At 39.8% G+C, this 25,609-nt stretch overlaps 1 protein-coding gene across 7 annotated transcripts in view; it reads left to right on the top strand.

The window, feature by feature from the left end:
• phf14 (PHD finger protein 14) overlaps window positions 1-25,609 on the top strand; it is a 142,307-nt gene that overhangs the window by 11,228 nt on the left and 105,470 nt on the right. For all 7 annotated transcript variants that reach the window (XM_040002624.1, XM_040002622.1, XM_040002621.1 and 4 more), the window contains exons 5-11: window positions 13,678-13,837; window positions 14,591-14,702; window positions 15,708-15,845; window positions 18,805-18,951; window positions 19,818-20,088; window positions 22,333-22,439; window positions 25,318-25,413. In XM_040002624.1, coding sequence (XP_039858558.1) covers window positions 13,678-13,837; window positions 14,591-14,702; window positions 15,708-15,845; window positions 18,805-18,951; window positions 19,818-20,088; window positions 22,333-22,439; window positions 25,318-25,413 — 1,031 coding nt within the window. The remainder of the gene's footprint in view (window positions 1-13,677; window positions 13,838-14,590; window positions 14,703-15,707; window positions 15,846-18,804; window positions 18,952-19,817; window positions 20,089-22,332; window positions 22,440-25,317; window positions 25,414-25,609) is intronic.

Here is a 25,609-nt window from a genome sequence, read left to right as displayed (position 1 = left end):
AAGGATAAGAAAAGTGCTGATCACCAATTCTCCATAGGCATAGGCAGACACAAGATATTAAGAGCTGGTCTTAAATTTATCTTGTTCATATTCCTGGTTGATATTTTCCTTCTCTGGGACATGTTTAATCTCCAAAAAAGGACACAGAAGGGAAGCTTAAGTGGTTTGCAATAGAGGTTGATAAAGAAGAGGACATGGCAGCCCTTGCAGCCAGTTCTTATCGTCATCTGGAAGGACAGATATGGTGTTCATCTTTCCAGACTGTTAAAATATTGAACTTAATTGTAGAAAGAAGTTGAGCATTTCAAATACTTGTGATTGCTTGCAGTCACACAATTTCTGATTCCAAAAGACTGTTTATCTCATTTGAAAAGTCTTTTCCTAAATATTGTTCATTTTTATGGCTCTAATAAAGATGTTGTATCATTTCTTCACAAAGTCTAATCTTCGCATCTGTTACATTAACAATCTGCTAAGCTCAGAACTCAAAATGGGTGATGACTGTTGCTGTACTGAACCCCATAATAGATCGATCTGCTGTTTCTCCTAATAACATGGTGTCACTGTACGTTTAAAACAGTACATGGAAGTGTGTGGTCTTTGCGATAATTGAAGGTTGCACCATCCAGATCATCAAGAATAAGTCTTAGGTTGGGCTTAGACTTGGGGAGAAGCAACCTGTCTCTGAGTAGACTCCTTTGATTATTTATGACCACATGCGGAGGATGTTCAGCATCGTCCGTAATGTCCAGCAGTTTCTTTAGTGTCGTCTTCTCTGCCACTGTCACCAGAATGTCCAGCTTCATGCCGGCCACAGAGCCAGTCTTCCTGATTAGTTTTTCCAGCCTGGATGAGTCCTCCTTTGCTGTTCTGCTCCCCATACACAACACAGCATGGAAAGGTATACCGGCAACCACCGACTAGTAGAACATCCACAGGAGTTTCCTGCAGATGTTGAAAGACCACAGCCTCCTGACGAAATAGTCTGCTTTGGCTTTTTTTTTATACAGGTGCTGCGTGTTGTATGACCAGTCCAGTTTGTTGTCCACCCACAGTCCGAGGTACTTGTACATGTTGACCACCTCCTTAACTGGCACTGCACCTGGTCTGGACCTCCCGAAGTCCACAACTAGTTCCTTGGTCTTCAATGTGTTGAGCTGCAGGTGGTTTGTGTGACTCCATGTAACAAAGTTCCTCACCAGACTCCTGTACTCTTCTTCCTGACCATCCCAGATACACCCCATGATGGCTGTATCATCCGCAAATGTCTGAATATGGCGTGATTCAGAGTTATAGCTCAAGTCAGAGGTGTACAGGGTGAAGAGAAGGGGGGACAGCACAGTTATTGTGGTGCTGACCACAGTGTCAGACGTGATGTCCTTCAGCAGTTTTCGCGTTGCAGTGTGGACAGAGAACCCGGAGCCTTTTCGAAAACGATGACACATTTTAGTCATGTGATGCAGTCATGTGACCAATTAACCTAAGATAGCGGAAGGCATTATACAGCAGTTGTTTTGTTTGCGCTCAATTATTTCAGCCATATTAAAGATTAATATCAGTTTGTACATGCACCAAATAGCTTTTCTTCAATTTCTTTAATTCTCAATCGCTTTTGCAACTTTGTACTTTTGTGTTACCCGCAGCAACAACGCCACCTCATTGTTAGTCCATTTAAAAACCTCTGTGCTTTTCCTTGGCATTTTGCCGGGACGTTTCAGTTTCCGCGGCAGAAATGAGGCAGATCGAATCGTCTTGGTTTCACGCATGCGCAGTACTGGAACGTAAGCGTTTTCGGCCTTTTCAATGTGGACGCACAACTCTGTGAAAACAGAGGGGCTCTGCAGTAGAGGTGAGGGGGGGTTCAACTACTAAATAAACACATTGGTCCTCTCTTTCAGACATGCAGAAGCACTTCTGCTATAATTTTGTTCGTATTTACCAAAATAAAAATGCAGACACAAGTGCACACATTACTCTCTCACTGAACTAACACAAGTCCCTCAACATGTTTGTACTCTCTGCTCATGTTGCCTTCATATTAAATAATGTTTTGCTTTTTAAAAAACTTATTTAAAAAATTGCACTCAACAACAAACAAATCCTCCCTAACATAAAAAGTCACTTTAAGGGCCAAATTTGAGACCCCTGCTTTAAGACATTATCTAATACAGAACATAAATATCTCCCTTATGCAGATGGTTTGCCATTAATCCTTCAGGACCCCATTCTTCCTTGCCGCAAACATTTAAGGTTAGAGAGAAGTCTCCAGCTACTCTCTGAACTGGTCAAACTCTACCATTTTACCTCTTTCCACCAGTTTTCCACAAGAAAACCTAAATATTCTGGGATGAAGGTTAGGATCAAAGTTCACAGTTCAATTTCTTGAATACTGACAACTTAAAATCTGTTATCCTATACTCCAAAAAATTCATAAAAGCCTTACTCTCCAAACTCAGTACAGTAACTGCTGAATCATTGTCTTAAGAAAAAACTATCCAACATTTAAAAAACTTTGTTACTCTAATACATTAAGGTACCTATCTATTCAATTCAATTCAATTTTATTTATATAGCGCCAAATCACAACTGCAGTCGCCTCAAGGCGCTTTATATTGTACAGTAGATTGTACAATAATAGATATATCTATATGTCTACAAAATCGACTGCCACCTGCTGGATTTCAACGTTTAACATTTAGCTGATCATTTGTCTTTCTGAGTGTCTAATAAGTTATGTTTTTTTTTCTACATTTTTCCCCAATATGAACTCAAATACTGATTTCTGGAATGAAATATAAACAGTAATTTGTGCAAAAATAAGAGTATGAACTCCCAACTCATATTATGAAGTGAGCCAAAAAGTGTACAACACAGGTGGAAAAACTACACAAAATGGGATTCAGAGAAGTTTTATATGTGACTGGCAAGTGTGGTACCATTGTGTGGATACCATCATACACGTATTCTTTGTACAAGTTACAAGTACGTACCAATAGCACACAGAGATTAGATGAGTTGAAACACAAATTTTGCATTACACTGATGAACCTAGAACCTATCAAAACCTGGCCCATAATGTTTTTGTTGTCCAAAGCACAACTTTGCTTTTGTTTTGTTTTTCTGTTTTTATAAACAGGTTAAAACTGAGACTTTTGAGAATGCTACAGATCTCTATCTTGGTGACAGACCTTTCATAACGCAGATGAGGTTGCTCCCAGATTGGATCTTGTCCATCCCAACATTTCCTACCCCTATGACACAACCCTTTTTCCATGAGAAAATGGAAACATCAGCCTTGGCTGCCAGAGACAACACGGGAGACAAAAAAAATATCTAAGCTTGATTTTAATCCTTCATCTCCTGATAAGGCATGGCTAAGAGATCCAACTTTTTGTTAATGGGCTCAAAAACACTTACCTGAATGTCGGTTGTGAGTAGGTCCTCGGCATCAGTTGACAAATCAGTCTTTCTAACTTGGTTGGGTTTTGTTTGTTGGATCTGTTGATGAAATCTTCAAGTTCTTCCACTCTGGGTGGTGCTGTCACTTGTCGTTGTATGGTTGTTTTTTTTGAAATTAGCTTTTTAAGTGTAAATAGTAATAAAACTAGTTTAGTTTAAAGCGAAATCTTGCAGTTAACGCTACAACCTTTGAATCTTAAATTTTGCACTGGAAATTTTGCGATCTGACATCGGGCTATTTAGATATGGGAAATTAGAAGTCATCCAGGCCTTTACGTCTTCACTTCAGCTAACTGATTTGTATCATACAGCTTCATGGATAAGTAAAGGTGGCTGTCATCTGCATAGCAATACAAATCTATACAGTGTTTTCAAACTCCATGACTAGCTTTTGAAGTAAAGATACCTCAGAAATGCCACAAATTGGCGTCTCTTAGATAGATATGATTGAAACTTTGCAGTGTAATTCCTTTCATACCTATGGTGTGTTCTAGTTCTCTGTAATAAATTGTTATGGTCAACAGTGTTGAATACTGCCCTGTTATCTAGCAGGACAAGCACAGAGATGAGTCCACTGTCGGAGGCCATAAAAAGAATATTTATAACCCTCCCTAGTGTGCATCCTAGCACAGAAACACTGCTGACTGAAACTCATCATATAAACCTTTCTTCTGCAAATATTTAGTTAACTCTTTGACACCTACTCTTCAAGATTAAAAAAAGGTTAGAAACTGGTCTATAATTAGTTAAGACAGCATTAATTAATGCTAAAACTTATTTGAGCGGTCTTGTAGGAATGGGGCCTAAAAGATGTGCTGACAGTTTAGTGGAAGAAATTCAGGTCACCTCAGAATGATCAATAGTGGGAGCAAGACTCTTAAGGAAATATCAGCAGTTATTAAAGTAGCACTACTCAATGATACATGTGTGGGAAGGCTGGTAATATTTTTTTCTCTCAATCCACCCATCTGTTCTCTTCTGTTTACTCTATTTCGGGTTGTGGGGGTGGGGTGGGCCTTAAGTATTCTCTTAATTGCTGGGTAGGGTCAGCTGTACAAAAGGTGTGACGCCTAAGGAGGGACACACCTATATAAATTGAAAATCACACCAGGCCCTACAAAGGCTGTAACTACTGTATATTTGCTCTCTGAATGGTGTTTTTTATAGTGATGATGTAAAGCAATACTTTCTAATCACACTGTCTAGTGGTGGTCTGACTGGTGTCTAAAAACATAATGATGTAGTTTGGTTTTGAGTTCATACTGGATCAGTAGGGGAAAAACAAAACACCTGCGCATTCAAGAATAAATACTTGAAGAACGAATGCTATGCGCCCTTGCTAAAAAGGTGTAGTACTCTTAACATACTGACTCATTTCAAAGCTCACAAACTATTTTTTTAAGATTAAAACATAAAGGGATTTAGGTCAGAGATGAAAGGTGAGTTGTATCTGCAGTTAAGACTTTACTACTTTAGTTATTGTACATTTTTCAGGGTAAAAGAGTTTCAGATAGCAGACCGTATATATGGGACCCCTGTACTGGAGTGGACAGCACTAAACCTCCTGTACATTCATCAAGTTTGGCTGATGAAAAAAATGCCTCTTGTCCTGAGATTTATTTTAATTTCATACATGGTTATGTTACAGTGACAGAGATAAAAACACACGAATAACTATTTATCAAACTTGTGAACTTAAAATGAACGTACTTTTCCGAGTTTTTCTAGAGATGGGGTTGGAGAAAATATTTCCAGTATACCGTAAATGAGCATTATTATTGGTAAAAAGCAAAATGTATAATTAAGGGAAAGTTATAAAAAAATACATACATTTCACAGTACCTGTGAAAACGAGTTTATATTTTATTCTGTAACCTTGTACACTTCCTTTTGATGTATTTTGTGTTTGTGGAACATAAACAAAGCATTTTTTTTCATAAAATGTCAATATAGTTGAGCAGTTCTCTCGGTGGTTCAGTCAACTCTACCTTCTTTTTTTCCTGCAAAGTCCATTTCTGACAGGGATAATCTTCCTTCAGGGATTATGAAGCTATCTTGTAGTCATCACTTTTTGTCAGCTTAGCTCATATTAGCCAGTAACCCATGGCTAAACGGTCTGAGCTTTGTATCTCAGTTCAAAAGGAACACCAAAGATTTGTGGCATGGTTCAACCCTACATCATTTAAACCAGCACGGTGGTTGTTCACAAACCCCAGTTTCAGAGCTCAATAAGTAAAGACGAACTGCCTAGATGATCCTTTTTTTAAAGCCTTCTGCCCTTGGTACATCTTGTGGGGGCAAAATTGAGGTAGAATACATAATAGTGGTGCTAAGGGGTAACAATAGATTGTGAAAACAGATTGTCCTATTCTTTAAAAAGGAAAAGCTGCAGTTGTGCCTTAATTGCACGAGTGAGTAGATTCCACGGAAAAACCAGAGGCCTGTTTTAAAATTTCAGACTAGAGCCCCAGCAGCCTCTGAGAGCAGATTTCAGAATTAGTGATTCACCATGGCACACAGCAAATGGTCTCTCAATCAGAAAAGGACGCGCGCCCACCAAACAGTGTAGAGCTGAATAAACAACTCTGTCTACCCCAGTATTTGCTTTTTATGGGCTGTCTGACTCCCCAGTGTGGCATGCAGAACACTAAGTTTTTGATTTTTGAGTCTTTCCCATTGCTCAAAAAGCCCAAAGGCTGCTTGACTGAATTAGGAGTTGGAGTGTTATCTCCCTGACAGAGGGAGAGTGCTGATTGCTGTTCTCATTGGTAGTAAAGCGCACGTATGCCTGGTGTAATAGCAGCCATAGAAACCACATCAGCCAAGTAATTGTTTAGGCAGCCTCAGAAAATTAAGAGGACAATATTAAAATGTGTTTGCTTGGCTTCATCCAGCTTCTAAGTTTTTTCTCCTGCAATGTTAGTTTGCTGGGTGATTTTAATATACATCTAGACACTGTCACTAATACTCTTATGAGAGATTATTCATCATCTCTTAATAGCTGTGGCCTGCAACAATTTATTGATTTTCAGTCTCACTCTAAGGGCCATATTCTTGATATTATGCGATGTATGCAGTGTTACTCCTCAGAACCGTATAGCATCTAATCTTTCCATATCTGGCCACAAGCTGGTATCTTTTGATGTCCATTTAATATTATCTAAGTCAAACTCTTTTCGCTCTATCATATCGCAATATTAAAAACATTGACATAACTGCCTTCTCCTGTAGAACTGACAGTCTGCCCAGTAGAGACAATTTATCTACTCCTGATAAACTGGTGTCTTACTACAATAATGGACTACACAGTCTACTCAGTACTTTCCCTTGAAAACTTGGACTGTCTATTTCATTCACTCTGCTCCTTGGTTTACTCTGGATTTATGCAAACTTAAAACTAAAGATTGCTTGGAATGGCTTTGCACAAAGACTGGTCTTGCTGTCCATAAGGATATGCATCGTCAACATGTGGAATTATAAGGATGCTCTGTCTGCAGTCAAATATGAATATTATGCAGTACTAATGAGGTCTGGTGAAGGGAATACAAGGACTCTCTACATTAAATCACCTGACAATTTTCCACCTCAGGTTTACTGCACTGATCATTAGAACATTTTTATAGCCTTTTTCAGTACTAAGCTTAGTAACATCTGTCAGCAACTGGCTCTAGATAATTCCACATATGGCACACTGTATGATTTTAAAGAAATCTAAACCTTCTACGTGTTGCCTTGACCCACCTCTGACTGGCAACATCCTGTTTATCCTCTCTCTCTCTCCTTTAATAACTGAGGTTATTCACTCTTCCCTGATCCCTGGGTTTTTCCTCTACCTCTTAAAACAGCTGAGATAAATCTAACACTTCAGAAACCCGGTGAACCTCAATAAGTACAGTTCAATTGCAAATTTACCTTTTCTTTCAAAAATTCTTGAAAAAAATGTTGTTGTACACCTTAATAACAGTCATTCGTTTGAACAATTTCAGTCTGGTGTTCTGCCACTTCACACTACAGAGGAAGTCCAGGACAAAATCACAAATGATCCACTAATGGCAACTGACTTTGGGCTGTTAGCCATGCTTTCTCTATGATCTGAGCTCTGCCTTTGATACAGTGTCTCATGATATTCTTTTAAAGAGATCAGAATCTGTTGACATCATTGGCACTTGCCTGATTTTAAACCATATCTCTCAGGTTGTAATTGGCAAGTACAGTTAAAAAAAAAAAAAAAAAAAAAAAAAAAAATCAGATTACAAGCTTGCCTGTTGTCAGTAATGTTCCCCAGGCCCCAAAATCAAAACTGTTGCTAAATATCTACTGTCAGTTTGATTTTTTTTTTTTTTTTTTAAGAGAGCGAAAACCTTTGCCATTGATGAATTCTTCCCCTTGCCACGCAGGATAAAATCCTTTTTGAGGAGCGTGGAACTCCTTAGATAGTTCCCTTCCAGTATGTAGTGAGCACCATATTGGATAGTAAATATTAAATTCAATTTGTGGTCCATAGTGGGTTGCAAAAAGAAGGCTAAATCCTCTGGGTTTCTTGCTGTGAAATCTACTGTGTGATGCAGGGTCTTCTAATCTTCTGCACACTTCGACAAAACCCTGAGGAAGTAACGACTAATCATTATCTGCAAAGGGTCTTATAGTCCCCTTCTTCTCTCCGCCTTTCCAGTACGACATGGCTATCACCTGATGTTGGCATCCAATTACTCGATGTAACTCCAATCATTTGATTTTGAGTCACACCTTGTTGTTCTCTTGTTGCGCTCTCTCTCCTTATCTCTGTATCAAAAGTTACCTCATTACTATCGTCACACTTAGTTAGCATAATTCACTTCAGTTTACATAATTTCAACGTGTTTTGGTTTTTTTTTTTTTTTAATTTCGATTATACCCTATATGCAGTTCCCTGCATTAGCAGCCTAAGATCTACCACTGACATTTTTATAACAAAGGAGATCTTTTAGCTGCTGTCCACTTATAAAAATGTGCACGGGAGGTGAATGTGTGAGGATTGGAGGAGTATAGATGAAGTGGACATGAGAGCATACACCAGAATAAAGCAACTTGTGGCATGTTGGATGACAACATTGGAAGTTCCCAGGAAGCAGGAGCACCTTTTGCATCTTCTTCTCATTTTGTTGGTTAGAATAGCCTTTATTGTCATTGTACAGAGTACAACGAAATTGGAGTGCCGCTCCCTTGGTGCAAGTTTCAATAATAAATATAAATGTAAAATATAAAAAGTACAAAAAACAATCGTAAGTACTCAAACAATAGTATGTACAATACATACAGGATAGCATCATTAATATAATGACAGTATGAATAGCAGCATAATATAATGACAGTGACGGTATGGAATAGGTTCAATTGTTTTTGTGCTTATTTACTACGGTGATAGCTCTGGGAAAGAAGCTATCCCTGAATCTGTTTGTCCTGGTTTTTGTGACCTGTACCGTCGGCCTGACGGTAGTAGTTCAAACAGTTGGTTGCTGGGGTGAGAGTGGTCCTTGATGATATTGCCAGCTCTGCTGAGGTACCGAGAGTTTGCAATGACCTCCAGGCTGGGCAGAGAGCAGCCAGTGATCTTCTGGGCTGTGTTGATGACCCTCTGCAGTACTTTCCTGTCCGCAGCTGAGCACCCTGCATACCATGTTGTTATGCCGTACGTTAGGATGCTCTCTATGCTGGCACTGTAAAATGTCACCAGCAGCCTCTCCTCCAGGTTGTTCCTCCTGAGCACTCTCAGAAAGTGAAGAGGCTGCTGGGCCTTTTTAACCACCGCCGTGGTATTTGCAGTCCAGGAGAGGTCATCAGAGATGTGCACGCCCAGAAACCTCATAGAGTGTACCCTCTCCACACAGCTCCCGTGAATGTAAAGTGGGGCCGGGTCTGCTCTGCCCTTCCTGAAGTCCAAGATAAGTTCTTTAGTTTTCGTGGTGTTCAGTTGGAGGTTGTTAACTGAACACCACTCAGTCAGTCTGTTGACCTCATCTCTGTAGTCCGACTCATCCCCCCTTGAGATGAGTCCAACCACTGTGGTGTCATCCGTGAACTTTATGATGGTGTTTGAGAGATGGGTAGGGGAGCAGTCGGATGTATAGAGCGTAAACAGGAGGGGACTCAAAACACATCCTTGTGGAGACCCGGTGCTGAGTGTGATGGTGCTGGACCAGTGGGGGCCGAGTCTGACAGACTGTGGTCTATTTGTCAGGAAGTCCTTGATCCAGAGGCAGATGGGGGTGGAGAGTCCCAGGTGAGACAGTTTCTGGACCAGGATCTCCGGGATGATATGATTGAATGCTGAGCTGAAGTCCAGAAAGAGCATTCTCACATAGCTTCCTCGGTGCTCCAGGTGACTCAGCGCAGTGTGGAGCGCTATGGTGATAGCGTTCTCGGTGGATCGATTTGTCCTGTAGGCAAATTGGTGGGGGTCCAGAGTGGGAGGCAGACCGGCCCTGATGTGCTGACAGACCAGTCTCTCAAAGCACTTCATCACTACAGGCGTAAGTGCAACAGGCCTGTAGTCATTTGGGCTGGCCACAGCTGTCTTCTTGGCAATGGGGATGATGGTGGAGGTTTTGAGGCAGGGCGGGACGGTGTTTGATGACAAGGAAAGGTTGAAGATTTTAGTGAAGACTCCGGTCAGTTCGTCAGCACATGCTCTGAGAACCTTTCCATGTATTCCATCAGGACCTACCGCCTTCCTGGGATTCACTGACCTTAGAACACACCTCACTTGATGCTCCCTGAGTGTTAGTGTGCCAGTGCTGGGGGCGGGTGGAAGTGGTGTGGCAGCTGGGGGCCTGGTCGTCTCAAAGCGGGCGAAGAAACGGTTTAGATCCTCAGCCAGCGAGGCATCAGTCCTAGATGTCGCCTGGTTATTGCTTCTGTAGTTGGTAATGTGATTGATCCCCTGCCACATTTTTCTGGGGTCGTTGTCAGCAAAGTGATCTTCAATCCTTCTCCTATAGGCAGCCTTAGCTTTCCTGATGCCTCTACTCAGGTCTGCCCTGGCCGCCCTATACGCAGCCCTGTCCCTTGACTTGAAGGCAGTGTTGCGGCTTTTTAGGAGGGATTGCACTTCGCTATTCATCCAGGGTTTTTGATTTGGAAACACCCTGACCCTTTTGTTGACGGTGACATTGTCAACACATTGTGTGGTTGTGGGTAGCTCTGGGTTGTTTCCCCTGATTGTGCCAGCCAGAGCCAGTTATCATCTGAGGTAGGGCTGTGCGATATGACAAAAATCTTATATCCCAGTATAAGACATTTATCGTCCTGACAACTATATAAATCACAAAAATGTAATATTTTTCTGTAAATTCTGTGAATCTCGGGCAACTTGACTTGCGTGAAGTTTTTCCAGTTGGTGTAACCAATGCACGAAACTATACATTTTTAGTCATAAGTGGTGACGGCCACCATTTTCTTTCAAAGTTTGAGTCTAAGGTTAACTTTTAAGCACCCGACGGCTCTTTTTTTTTTTTTTTTTTTTTTCTCTTCTCATCCGTAAACTCTCTGCATACTCTTTCACGTGATTCAGTTTATTTTGAAAAGTCTCAACAGGATCTTGAGCTTTATTGTGAAAGGTTTACATGGAAAACAAACAAGCGGACAGCAGAGCCACGTGATGGTTTTACCGTCATTGTTGCTAACGACAACATGTAAAAACAGGCGCTTGTCCGTCAGTAGTGTGGTTATTTTAAATATAAGAGAAAGAGAGAACTTTAAGAAATTAATATAGCCACTACAGTGACCATCAAAACAATGAAAAGATATTGCTGTAAACTGTTTATTTTACGACACCACAAAACAAACGATAGTGTAATAGGAAACAATAGACGTTTTTATATCGTCATTCAATATATATTCTGTATAACTGTATATCTCAGATTTCTGTAAAGTTATTTATTTCATATTCTGTATAGTTTTTCATATTTATATCCTGTTCATATCCTGTACATAGCTTGTACTCACTACAGCCTGTACATACTTACAGTTATAGAATATTCACAACATACTTCATACCGTGTACATTATAACATACCATAATAGACCCATTTCTGTAATATACTCACATATCTATATTATTGCTAATATATATTGTAATATATCTATATCACTAAAGCACTTCTGGATGGATGCAAACTGCATTTCGTTGCCCTGTACCTGTGCATGTGCAATGACAATAAAGTTGAATTCTATTCTATTCTATATATCATTATATGGAACAGCCCTAATCTGAGGAGCTGCTCTGCCAAAGTGAAGCAAGTAAAGACGTTGTCAGTAGGGATGGGTACCGGTGTCCGGTGCCATGATGGCACCGGTTCTGACATAAACGGTAGTAACCAGACCGAAAAGCAGCGCACATTTCGGTGCTTTATTTCGGTGCTTTTTTTTCCTGAGCTGTGATACACTTCTAGCCAATCATTTTACGTTTCCGAGGATAGTAGGCGGGGCCAGGTACGTACGTTCTTTTATGCAGAGCTACAGATTAAAAATGCCCAAGGCGAAGCGGTCAAAAGTCTGGCTGTACTTCACAGCAAAATATGCAAACTCAGCAGCCTGCAACAAGTGCTTTAAGCTGATACTGTCATACTGTCAAAGGAGGTAACACCTCAAATCCGATGAAACACCTGGCGACGCATAGCGTTTTTTTTAAAAGCCCAGAAATGCGCTGTATTTGATAGCTTGCTGAGACCTCACACCGAGCACATCTACTGCGGGTGGGTTGCCTGTTATCGGACCCGGAGTTAGCAACATCCCCAAAAACCCGAAGAGGAGAGTCCTGGCCCCTAGCCCTGCCAGTGTAGCAGAAATGATGAGGATGATGATGCAGCAGCAGCCGTTCTTCTCTGCGTGAGTAGCTTAATGTTGTTCGTGTGTAATTTACGTTGAGTAGGCTAACCACGTTATTAAATTAATGCACGTAAGGTGAACTAGCAAACACCATCGTAGTTACATGCGGCTGTCTTCTTGTTTGATGGCAGATACTCCCTTCACCCTGGCCAAAAAGGCTAAAATGACCAAAGAAAAAGTGGAAAACAGTTAAACATGAGAGGTTTTTGGACAAAGTTTGTGTTTTTTCCATTGTTTAAGCACTGCTTCCAGCCAAGAGTGATACCATATATGCCCCATAGCTGCAGAAAAGGCTAACATTGTTATCTTTTTACAAAAAACAGCTGAACATGAGAGGTTTTTGGACCAATTTTTTGTTCTCCATTCTTTAAGCACCGGTTTGAGCACCGTTTGAGCACCGGCACCGTTTCAAAAGTACCAATTTGGCACCGGTATCGGATAAAACCTAAACGATACCCATCCCTAGTTGTCAGTGTGTCCTTGGAGCTCCTCTGTTAGTTGGCATGTGAACCCGTTTCCCTTTTTTACATTGTTTACATTTGTGTCTTAATAAAGGCAAAAGGCATAGAGATATGTCACATGGGCAGTGTTTGGTGTAAGGTGTTTTAGAGTTATACATTACTTTAATCAAAGGAGCTTTTTCTGTAATGCAGTAGTGTACTGCACTTGCTCCACTTGCGCTGACTTCAGCTCATTGCAGAGGAGGAAAATAGCCAAGCTAGCTTTTGAGGACATTACTTTTATTTTTTGCTGTGGGAAGCGTCAGGAATGTGACGGTAAAGTGCATACTGAGCCTGTCATTTAAAAAAAAAAATTAAAAAAATCAGAATTGAATCTACAAGGATGTGCAAAAACAGAATGCTAACATAAAGGAAATAGATAATCTCAGTATGATGTGAAAACTGACTGTATGCAAAGCCCAGCCAGGGACTGATTTTTCATCAGGAAACAAAAGCAGTGATTAGCAGTCACGTTGTAGCCTTAATTTCTGCTTGTGGTAATTTCCACAGTAGAATCACTGAAGTGATAGCTGTGAGCTGCTATTTGGACTAGTCCACAGTTTCACCTTTGCTGTCTTTGTGTTGGTTCTCTCAAAGAAACATATTTTGTGCTAGAGTAAATGTGTAGCCTAAGGTTTATATTATTAATTGCTAATGATGTGTCAGTGGATCTCAGACCATGTTACAGAGTAATGCAAAATTATCTTTTTTTTTTTTTTTTTACTCCTAACCTCTAACCTCTATGGCACAGCGTCGCATCTACCACATGTGTTGCACGCTGTGGCTCACAGGAGCAGTTTTCATTTGAATGGGATGACTGTTCAGTAAGGTTAATACTGGTCTTTGCTTCCAGGGTGTTACGGTGTGGACGGCGAGAGTGACTCGATTATGAGCTCGGCCTCTGAGAATTCAACAGAGCCTTGGTTCTGTGATGCCTGCAAGAATGGAGTGACTCCCAGCTGTGAGCTATGCCCCAACCAGGATGGCATCTTCAAAGAGACGGATGCTGGGAGGTGGGATACAGTGGCACAATGACCTGGTGGTCAGTTGCCATTTAGAAGATACAGCAAGTGGAACATGTTCAGAAACAAATAACAGCTAATGATCTGTGCTATTCAAAATGCTGCAGGGATCCAAAGACTGTCTGAACTGTGTTATATATTCAGTGCTGAGGAGAAAAGCAGGTTTGATTAAGAAGGAAAATAGAACTGTTGGAGGAATGGAGGGAGGAGAAAAGAGAGGAAGAAAAAGAGTGAGAGAAAAGACTGTGTTATGTGAAGCGTGGAGACTTCAGCCACGTTATCGCTGATAGTGCTCCTCAGCCAGGCTGCACACGAATTTACTACTTCAGTAGAGCATGAAAAACACAGCAAATTAAACTGTGAAGCGGTTGCTTGCTAGAGATGGATATCTTTATATTGGACTTTGGATTCTCTTGCCTAAAGTCCACATTTGAAACTGTCTCACACCAAACTGTAGCATGAGTCTGGGCCTACATAAATCTATGAGTCAATTTCTTTTTGAGTATCTGAGAAACTAGTTTCATGATATTAAGTGTCTTATTGTCTACACAAATTCTCTACATTAAATGCAAAAATAAACCATAGTTATGATTTATCAGTTCACAGCTTTTTGTGAAATCAGCATCCAGGAGTCGAAATGTTTAAAATGCTACTTGATTCTGAGCCATTTCCAATTCTGGATTTTTCTATCATTCTTTGTACCATTTGTTCACCAATTTTGCTTTTATTCTTTGATGTTTTCAGGTGGGTGCATGTGGTTTGTGCCCTTTATGTTCCTGGAGTGGCATTTGGAGACATTGATAAGTTGCGACCAGTAACACTCACAGAGATGAATTATTCAAAATATGGGGCCAAGGCAAGTTCTCTTTTTGCTCACTGATGAAGATGAATTTCAATGTAAATAGTGTTTATCGGCCATGAGGCCAATCCGTGCAAAGACTGGGGTCGTACCATTAGTGAAAGGAGGAGGGGGGCAGGCGTTCGGAAGACAGCAAGTGTAGTGGTACAGGCAGTTACACGGCGAGACCTGCAAGCCAGATTTAAACGCCAGCTTGTCGGGGAAAAATGAAGAAATGGGCGAAAATATAAAATGAGCAGCATCTGGCTGCATTTCAATGATATTAGTGAATTTCTAAAATTAGGAGGTGGCTAAAGTGAAGCCCAATTTTATTTTCATTGAGAAAAAAAAGAAACACTGGACAGTCTTTGTAATGAGCTGCCAGAACTTTTTCTGTAATCTTGCATCATGCTGACGAATTTTTTTTGTCACAGCGTCTTTTTCTTTATGATGTAGAAAAAGTTAAATTTGTAACTTCTTTACATTGACAGAAAGGAGAGTTTCACTGGTCCCGCCCACTTATGATCAGAGAGGGCTGAGTTTGACACCCATAAACTAGAGGCTGTATTCAGACATTTTTTTTGCAGCAAAACTGATTAAACACCGGAAATGCTCTACTTACAGTAATCATTATGATCAGTAATGGGGCACAATTTAAAAGTGGCACGTTCCACCCCTAAAGTTGCTGAAGTTACCTGTTGAGAAGGCACTTAGTGGGGGCAAAGTTCCCAGTCCAGGGAACAAGTTTGAGAAATTCAGCTTTAGAGCTTTTCAGCTAAAGTTTCGTCAGTCTGAACTGATGTATAAGCGAGGTAATTGTGCTAAATACAAGCGTTAAGGTGAGGCTGATTCATCATGTAAAACCTGAAAGCAGCTTAATTAGAAATTCACATGGAAGCGTCAGAATTTCAGTAGATAATCCAAAATATCTGTCAAGATGAAAACCGGTTAACAGTGAAGCAGTTGCATACTGGCGTTTTTGAAAAATGAAAAAATGTTATGTGTTATTTTTGTTATGAGCAGGAGTGCAGTTTCTGTGAGGATGCCCGTTTTGCCAGGACTGGTGTGTGTATCAGCTGTGATGCAGGAATGTGTCGATCCTACTTCCACGTCACCTGTGCACAGAGGGAGGGGCTTCTGTCTGAGGCTGCAGCGGAGGAGGTAGGGCGACCTTGTTAGCAGCTTAACGACACCAGTGAGCATTATTAGTGAACGTTCTTCCCTCAGAGAAATGAAGAGTCCATGAATATGCAGATATTTTCCATTTAAACACTTGGGTGGTTGATTGGTAACAGTTGATTCTTGATATGTCATTTACACCGTACAAGTACGTTTATTAACTTAGCTTCAGTGGTTGTCATGTCAGAAGTGTTAAAAGGATGTTTTAAATTCAATAATACATTAGTCTGCTCAGCAAAGAATTATGACTTTTTGTGTAATGGCTATTGGCTGTGCAGCTCTTAAAACAAACCAACAAACAAAAAACTAGGAAGTGAACTTGATGCTATAAATTTGTCAGCTCAATAACAGTCACCTGTTAAACAAAGCGGTGTTAGCTGTTGAAACTGTAAGCAGCATATGTGTAGTGACTGGCAGAACAAAAAACAACTGTTTGGTCTTGGGTTTGCACAACCTATGCCTGTTGCTGCAAAAACTATCATAACTAAACCAAAATGTCACTAAAAAGTGAAAAAATAAAATAAAGAAAGTTTCCTTGATTCGTGGAAGTCTCTAAACTGAACCTCTTGCCCTGTGTTTGAACCATCCATCTAGGGCTGCAACGATTCAGCCTTCGGTGCTTCGTTTAACACACGGCTCTGCAGCGTGCAGATGTGTTAAACTATGTAAACACAAGTGCTTCACCCACATTTGCGAAATCTGCAATACAAACATATTTAGGAGCAGTGCATGAATAAAAAGTTTGACAACATTAAGCCCGCACAGCCTGCAGTTTTCTTTTGTTTTGTTTTTTTAAACAAAAACATTAATAACACAACAGCAGCAGTGATGATGACTCTGGCAGTTTAACATGGAGCTGGAGTCTGTTTACACGCAGCAAAGAGGAGGAGCCGTTACAGAGATGTGAGCTCAGGTTGAATGAAAGAAAAATGTGTTTCCAGCATCCTCCCTGTGATCACCATTTAAACCTTTACTGGGACAAAAGTGAGCAGGAGTCCTTGATCAAAGCACCTGATTAACAAACTCTGATGTGAAGAAAAGCAAATTTTGAATTTATTTATTTAAAAGGGACAGTGCAGTTAAACATAGTTCAAGTGCAAGACATGAGACTGATGTACTGCACATAGGTTTATAGCTACTGCTAATTTTCAACAATTGTCCCTTGTTGGGCTAACAATCTAAATAAATACATATTACAATAAAACATACATTTTCATAAAACCAAATTACATCATAAATACAATTACAATTGAGAGACAATAATTTAAAATAAAATTAAAATCATCAGATAAAATGACTACAACTTTGGTTTCCCTTTAACCACTCTTTAACCTTCAATGTAAAGGATCTAATGTCTGTAATTTTGTAGCTGCTCCATCCACCGCTGTTTGTTGTACACAGAGAAAAATCTACAGTAAGCCTCCAGAAGTTTATTTATTAAAATATGCAGATGAACTGTTAACTTGGTCTGAGACTGTGTTTAAATTATACAGCTTGCTGACTGTCCTATTTTACACAAAGATACCTTCCAACATTTTTTCAGATTGAAAGTGAAATAATATAATATATTATGTTTAAATAAATAAGATTAATGTTTAAAAGTAAAAATACAAGTTTTCTTCACAAGCCCATGAAAATGGTTGGACACTGAATTAATACTAATATCATGTCTACTTTAAGTCATAACTTCTTGTTTTTAGCAGCACAAAGATTTTGTATCATATGCTCATACTCTCTTTTCTTCATTGGAGACGCCACATACTCCTCATACTCATACTTTAAATACTTACAAACACAAACTCACTCATTCACGTGGACACGCAGATCCACATGCAAAAAAAATAATCCACATGAACACACACTGTCTACTTCATCTAGTAGATAAAACGCTGTCAGAACCCCTATTAATGCCTTCCAAGAAGAAAGAGTAAAGGTAAAAGTTATGGCATAGTTTAAATTGCATATATATGCAATTTAAACTATGTCATAATAAATGATAATATATCTTCTTTTTTTTGACTTTGCCTGTACTTGAGATTATTTATATATTAGTCATGTATACAGTAGGGATGGGAATTGATCAGAACTTGGCGACTAAGGATTTCGTAGTTTTTGCAGTTGAACTTTAAAACATTACAATTTGTCAAATAGAAACCAATGAGCAGTTTATTCTGAAATACCTGTGATTTTTGTGAATGCTTATTATTGCTCATTTCTTGTTCAATTAATCCATGGAATAATTGAAAGATTACTCGATTACTAAAGAAATCGATACCTGCAGCCCCACATCCATGACGATCTTGTACCCTTGAGGACTTTTCTGCTCTTACCACAGTGCCACCAATTTTATTTATTTATTTTTTTACCACACTTGGTACCTTTATGAAAAAAACCCAAATAAATTATCTTATGAATATTACTATAACAATACCAATAGACCAATTTTAACCAATACATGAAGTGAGAGAAGCGGTAAAATCAAGCCGAGAAAGAATCCACTAATTTTATTTTATTTTTCCTCACCTCCTTTACACAGCTTCTGTCAATAAAGCATCTACCACTTGGAGAAATCAAACTAGCGAGTGACAGATTTGATTGATAACGACTATTAATGAAGTTCTTTTGGAATATTGTCACTGCAGTCCACCAAGCAAAACAAATAAAATTCATATAACACAAGTATTTGGAAAAATGCCTGTTCACTGCAGCAGCCTAATCCAGTTAATCAGCTACAAATCCTCCACTACAACAGACTGCACACAGATGACTGTAGGAAGTCAGCAGCTGCAAAGCACTGCTTCTGCCTCAGCTGGATTTTTCACTTTAGTGAGTGGCAGGTTCTGAAAGTTCATCGTGGTAAAAGCTTTACAGGCTATTAATACCTGTTTTCCCACCAGTTATCTTAACTGTTAATTCCCATGAGTGCTCTTTATTTCCTCAGGATATCGCGGACCCATTTTTTGCATACTGCAAACAGCATGCAGACCGCTTTGACAGAAAGTGGAAAAGGAAGAATTACCTGGCCTTACAGTCTTATTGTAAAGTCTCTCTGCAGGAGAGAGAGAGACAGCTTACTCCCGAAGCTCAGGTAAGGATTGTTTGACCCGTCCCATCTATACTAAAAACATGCACTATGTTTAGTCTAAATGACAAAGGACAGTTTGGATGGGTGAGATAAATTGTGTATTTTCGAAATAATATTTTACCCTAAAACAAGTTTAAGAAATGCTACAGTTTTCCTGTAACTGTGTTAATAAACCTGCACACAAAAGGAAAAGGTGTGGGACAGAGGGAGGCGATCCCCACACAGCAGCGTCACGTTGAGCTGACACGGATAGTTTAGCACCTGACTCCAAGAAAATGTAGAAATCACTCTGCTCATTGCTATTGCCCTTACTTTTCAGTTCTTTGGTCTGTACTTTGAGGTGGCCCTTGATCGAACTTATATTAGATCACAGTTTTGTATTTGTTGTAGGTGGTCTAAATGTGACTGCATGGTTATATCAGATTGACAGGCACACAAAAAGTCCCAGTTAACAAAATTTAGGCACTATAAGCAAGTGTGAGGGACAGCATGTGAAATTTTCAGTGTCCCCACATGTAAATACAATTGCACATATACAGTGCTTAGCACGAGGAGCACAAACTCCCAGGCATAGTCATAAAGAACTGTCTTTAACCAGAACACTGAGCAAGCAGAGCACTGCATGTGTGTCACATCCACACTGTAAGAAGCACCCTGTGTTAGTACTTTCGTAGTCTCTTTCCTCCTTCAAGATGACTGCAAATGGGCAAAAAACGATGGGCTGAACTGGTTTCCACAATTCAGTGTTTCCTAACAGCGTGTTATGTGAAATTCTTTAGAAAGTAGATGCTTATATATACTAAAAGTAGAACAGAGCACAATATATCCTGTTTCTAATAGCAAAGTGGTTGTATGTGTCCCACCTGCAGGCCCGAATCACTACTCGCTTGCAGCAGTACAGGGCAAAAGCTGAGCTGTCCAGAAACACTCGTCCTCAGGCATGGGTACCCCGGGAAAAACTGCCAAGACCTCTGACCTCTAGCGCCTCAGCTATCAGAAAGTTGATGAGGAAGGCTGAACTGATGGGCATCAGCACTGACATTTTCCCTGTGGACACATCTGATACCAGTGCCAGCATGGATGGTCGCAGGAAACACAAGCAGCCTGCTCTCACAGCAGACTTTGTCAACTACTACTTGGGTGAGGAAACTGTGTCATCTCTGCTCTACGCTGTTCTGTTGCTTTGTGTCAAGTGTTAATTATTATGCTGCTATTTCACTTTACCAGCTAAAGTAGGTAGGTCTCTGAGAACAGTGAGAAAATGTTTCGCAGCAATTCTTTTAGAAGCTCCTTGTTTGTTGTGAGTGAAATTGATACTAAAGAAGAAAACACTGAGATTAGAAAACTGCAAAGCACTGCAGTGCACAGTTTAGGAGAAATTTGAAAGTTTCTTGATGTCATGAGCAGAAAGGTGTGCCGTTTGCGTTTACTCACTATACCTGCATGAGGTTACTCGAGTTACTCAGATGTTCTCCAAAAGTCCTAAGACATGCACATTAAGTTAGATAGTGATTGTGTGTCTGCAGTACATGGATTTAACACTGTTACAGTGGCTTGCAAAAGTATTCGGTCCCCTTGAACTTTCCCACATTTTGTCACATTACAGCCACAAACATGAATCAATTTTATTGGAATTCCACGTGAAAGACCAACACAAAGTGGTGCACACGTGAGAAGTGGAACGAAAATCAGACATAATTCCAAACATTTTTTGCAAATAAATAACTGCAAAGTGGGGTGTGTGTAATTATTCAGCCCCCTGAGTCAATACTTTGTAGAACCAGCTTTTGCTGCAATTACAGCTGCCAGTCTTTTAGGGTCTGTCTCTACCAGCTTTGCACATCTACAGACTGAAATCTTTGCCCATTCTTCTTTACAAAACAGCTCCAGCTCAGTCAGATTAGATGGACAGCGTTTGTGAACAGCAGTTTTCAGATCTTGCCACAGATTCTCGATTGGATTTAGATCTGGACTTTGACTGGGCCGTTCTAACACGTGTTTTGTTTTAAACCATTCCATTGTTGCCCTGGCTTTATGTTTAGGGTCGTTGTCCTGCTGGAAGGTGAACCTCCACCCCAGTTTCAAGTCTTTTGCAGACTCCAAGAGGTTTTCTTCCAAGATTGTCCTGTATTTGGCTCCATCCATCTTCCCATCAACTCTGACCAGCTTCCCCGTCCCTGCTGAAGAGAAGCACCCCCAGAGCATGATGCTGCCACCACCATATCTGACAGTGGGGATGGTGTGTTCAGAGTGATGTACAGTGTTAGTTTTCTGCCACACATAGCGTTTTGCATTTTGGCCAAAAAGTTCCATTTTGGTCTCATCTGACCAGAGCAGCTTCTTCCACAGGTTTGCTGTGTCCCCCACATGGCTTGTGGCAAACTGCAAACGGGACTTCTTATGGTTTTCTGTTAACAATGGCTTTCTTCTTGCCACTCTTCCATAAAGGCCAGCTTTGTACAGTGCACCACTAATAGTTGTCCTGTGGACAGATTCCCCCACCTGAGCTGTAGATCTCTGCAGCTCGTCCAGAGTCACCATGGGCCTCTTGGCTGCATTTCTGATCAGCGCTCTCCTTGTTCAATCTGTGACTTTAGGTGGACGGCCTTGTCTTGGTAGGTTTACAGTTGTGCCGTACTCCTTCCATTTCTCAATGATGGCTTGAACAGTGCTCCGTGAGATGTTCAAGACTTGGGAAATCTTTTTGTAGCCTAAGCCTGCTTTAAATTAAATTTCTCAATGACTTTATCCCTGACCTGTCTGCTGTGTTCTTTGGACTTCATGGTGTTGTTGCTCCCAATATTCTCTTAGACAACCTCTGAGGCCGTCACAGAGCAGCTGTATTTGTACTGACATTAGATTACACACAGGTGCACTCTATTTAGTCATTAGCACTCATCAGGCAACGTCTATGTGCAACTGACTGCACTCAGACCAAAGGGGGCTGAATAATTACGCACACCCCACTTTGCAGTTATTTATTTGTAAAAAATGTTTGGAATCATGTGTGATGTTCGTTCCACTTCTCACGTGTGCACCACTTTGTGTTGGTCTTTCACGTGGAATTCCAATAAAATTGATTCATGTTTGTGGCTGTAATGTGACAAAATGTGGGAAAGTTCAAGGGGGCCGAATACTTTTGCAAGCCACTGTATGTATCGTTAAATGTGGTAGCGATGGTGTTATTGCTTTTATGTAGTCAGCCTACATTGAAAAAGCAGCAGTTGTACTAGATTTATATTTTCCTTCTCCACCATTCTTCCGTTATCCTTTAGAACCTGATGTAGCATCATTTGCCAACATTGCCTCTTCTGCTCCTTTAACTTCATTAATCACTTTTTGTATCCCCCTTTTCTTCCTTTTTAAAAAAAAAAAACTACTCAGAGCGGAACATGAGAATGATCCAGATCCAGGATAACATTTCAGAGCAGAAAAACCTTAAAGATAAGCTGGAGAATGAACAAGAAAAGCTACACGTCGAGTATAACAAGGTGAGTGACACAGTTCAAACACAATTGCTATATTTAAAAATTAGTTTTAATTATACGCTAGTTTCAAAAAGAAATCCTTTAGTGCAAAAACAACAGAAAAGTTTTACCGCTACTTTTATCTGCAGCAGTGACCTGATATACGTGCCCATGTCTTAATGTTGCTTGCAGCATATTTGACAGACAGTAAGGTCTGTTTTAGACAATGAACTGTTCATTTTCTTTTCCGTACTAATATGTCCTCTCATCATTCTGGTACAAGTTAATGTTCTTAGTTATTTCCAGGCAAACTGTAATCTGTCCTTCTGTTTTTGAGTGCCATCAGTAGTGTGCAACTTCTTGCAAAATCTCAATTACAGACTGAATTATGGGATAGATGGATGAAGTTTATTGGTCACACAAGGAAATTATGAAATCAATAAATATATACAGATTGATCATATTGAATATTGAACTTGTCCTAAATGACGCTAAATGCTTTAGCATCTCTTTGGACCTCATTTTAAGATTCCGGTAACCAACTGCCAAACACAAGTTTAACATTTTGAACAATCTTCCGTTCTTTTGTCTGTCGTTGCATAATGACAGAACAGGTTGAGGTTAACTAACCAGTTACTTTTGAGCTTCTGAAATTGAGGGACTTTGCATAAAAAAGGCTGTGATTCGTTAACACTTAATGTAGTACTGTAGTAAAATGTAGAATTTCTATACTCCACTCACATGTTGACTGATTGTAAAATCCTCAGTGGAAGTTTGAATCTGGGATGGATACACCGATGTACATGGAATGATGGTGGAGTGATTTGATCTGATTTCAAGTTTAGAAAGAACAAAGCTTTAGTCAACAGCTGACATTGCTGTTCATATTGACAGCTCACATGGGCCCATTTCATTAATATATGCAGGTTGTCTCATGGAGAAAGTGATGTTGTTGTGGTAGCAAAAAACTGAATATACTGAATAGTGTCCAAGCAACACACCAAAAAAGGTACATCTTTCCAAAAGGTTTGCTTGAAGGAAACATTAAAATGAATGTGGTGGAAAAAAATGTAGTGATATTATCAAAGCAGGTGGTTAAGCGTTTTCAGTCTTCTTTCTTTTTTTTTTAACCCCTCAGCTGTAAAAACTGTACTAAAAATCTCGTTGAATTTCAGTGACCTTCACCTCAAGGTCAGATGTCGTTTCTGAAAATCTTGTGAATGTGATATTGCAAGAAGGAATTCACCTAGGATTCACATTCGTGCTATTTTAGCGCATCTACTAAAAATCTCAGTCGAGTTTGAATCAAGGTCAGAGATTATCTGATGTTTTCTAAAAATAAATCTTATGAATACGATAACTCAAGAATTAAGGCACCCAGTGTATTTATGCCGACTACTAGGAGGCTGAGGGGAGTCAACAGTGGATACCAGTATTTGTAAACTTGAACTTCAGTTGTACAAATCTTTCAACACATTTTAGACCATTTTAATGGATTTTAAAGCTTTGTTGTGCCATGAGAGAAGGTTGAATTTAGGAGTTCTGTGTGCAGCCTTCATGTTTCTCTTCAGACATATGACCTCTGCAGTAAGCCTGCCACTCTGTCTGTCAGCATGAGGAAGGGAATACAATGGCAGAGTAGAAGTCAGAGTTAATGTTGCATTCAGTCTTCTGCCATGCATGTTAAGCGTTATTAATGGAGTGTGTATTGCTAATTGCACTGCCTGAGTTGCTGTCAGATGGCTTGGGCTTTGGAGAAAATACCATTACAAGTTAAGCTTTGACTAATGGACACTAGTGGAGAACAGTACAGCGTTAACCTCGACAAAGGGGTTACCAGTTGCAAATCATATGCAGTGATAATATGAAACAGTTTCAGTTGTTTATATTTGAGTGCAAAATTGATGTTCACGTGCCACAGAACGTTAGCATGGTCATTGTGCACATATCACAAAAGGTCTGGCTAACAGCTCTTCAGGAAACACCTCCTTGGGGAAGAAATTCAATTGTATGCTTGTCAAACTGTTATCGTTCACTTTTTACATAATGGGAACATGTGAGCTACTGGACTTCTTTAAGTTTTGTGAAGACATTTTTCCTTTCATTCAAGAGACCTCTTCAGTTCCTAGGTATTTAAACCATAGTGTTTAAGGGTTGTCTCTTAAGAACATTGCTTAACATGGTGTATTAAGCTCCTGGCCAAACTTGTAAATGGATAACATGAAAGGATGCACAGGACAACTCTTTCTTGCCCTTTTACTCCCAGTCACATGTATGGCAGTACCTAATTAGTTTCTAGGAGAATTATTTAGTTAGGTTGATAACCTTTAAAACGAAAAAAACAAAAAGACCAATCAAAATGATCATTACTCTTTAGGTTACTGATGGATGGAAGATCAAATGTTTTACATTCCCTAGTTTGAGACGAATAAGAGACAAGTTGGTCTGTTTTTGAAATTTGAAAAAATTGAATTTGACCTTAGTTAGGTTAGCCTCGTACCACAACCTGTTCTTTTTATGTGCGCCTTTTCAATACTGTGCCTTCCTCCTGTTTGTATATAGCTCTCATGTTTTTATATGTTTCTCAAGTTTGTTAAATATTCCTGCTGTCGTACTATTTATATTTTCTACCTGAACAGTTGGAGTGAAGCAATTTCGTTGTACATGTACAGTGACAATAAAAAAGGTTTCTATTCTATTCTATTCCTGACCCAGCTAACACACAGGTTGAGACCGATGTTTATATTGTTGTTTCATCCTTGTGAATGGTAAATGCTTATGGATTCAACTTTTTTCCTCTTACTCAAGACAGTTATTCTTTAGGTTTATTAGAAGGGAAAAAAAAAAGTATCACATGTTATATGATCAGGGCCACAGTTTGTTTCCATTTGTCTCCCTCCAGCTCTGTGAGTTTCTGGAGGAGCTGCTGAATGCAAATGGAAAGCTGCGAAGTGAAGGCCAAGCCATGTGGAGTCTGCTCGGCGGCATCCTGGGCCAGGTACGTTTGTTCAACCATTGTTTTTTTCCAACACATGTATTAGCTGTTGTTTAAACAAAGTCTCAGGAAGCGTCTTGTTAATGATTTACTCTTTTGATTGAAGTATTGATTTAGATGAATGGGTTATCCATATTGTACTTGTATTCAAACTCATCTGAGCCTATAATAATAAGTTGTTTTGATTTCATTTGAATTA

The sequence above is a fragment of the Simochromis diagramma genome, unplaced genomic scaffold (genome assembly GCF_900408965.1).
Source record: "Simochromis diagramma unplaced genomic scaffold, fSimDia1.1 OVJJ01000449.1, whole genome shotgun sequence".
NCBI classification, from domain to species: Eukaryota; Metazoa; Chordata; class Actinopteri; order Cichliformes; family Cichlidae; genus Simochromis; species Simochromis diagramma.
This window is presented reverse-complemented; position numbering and strand designations above follow the sequence as displayed.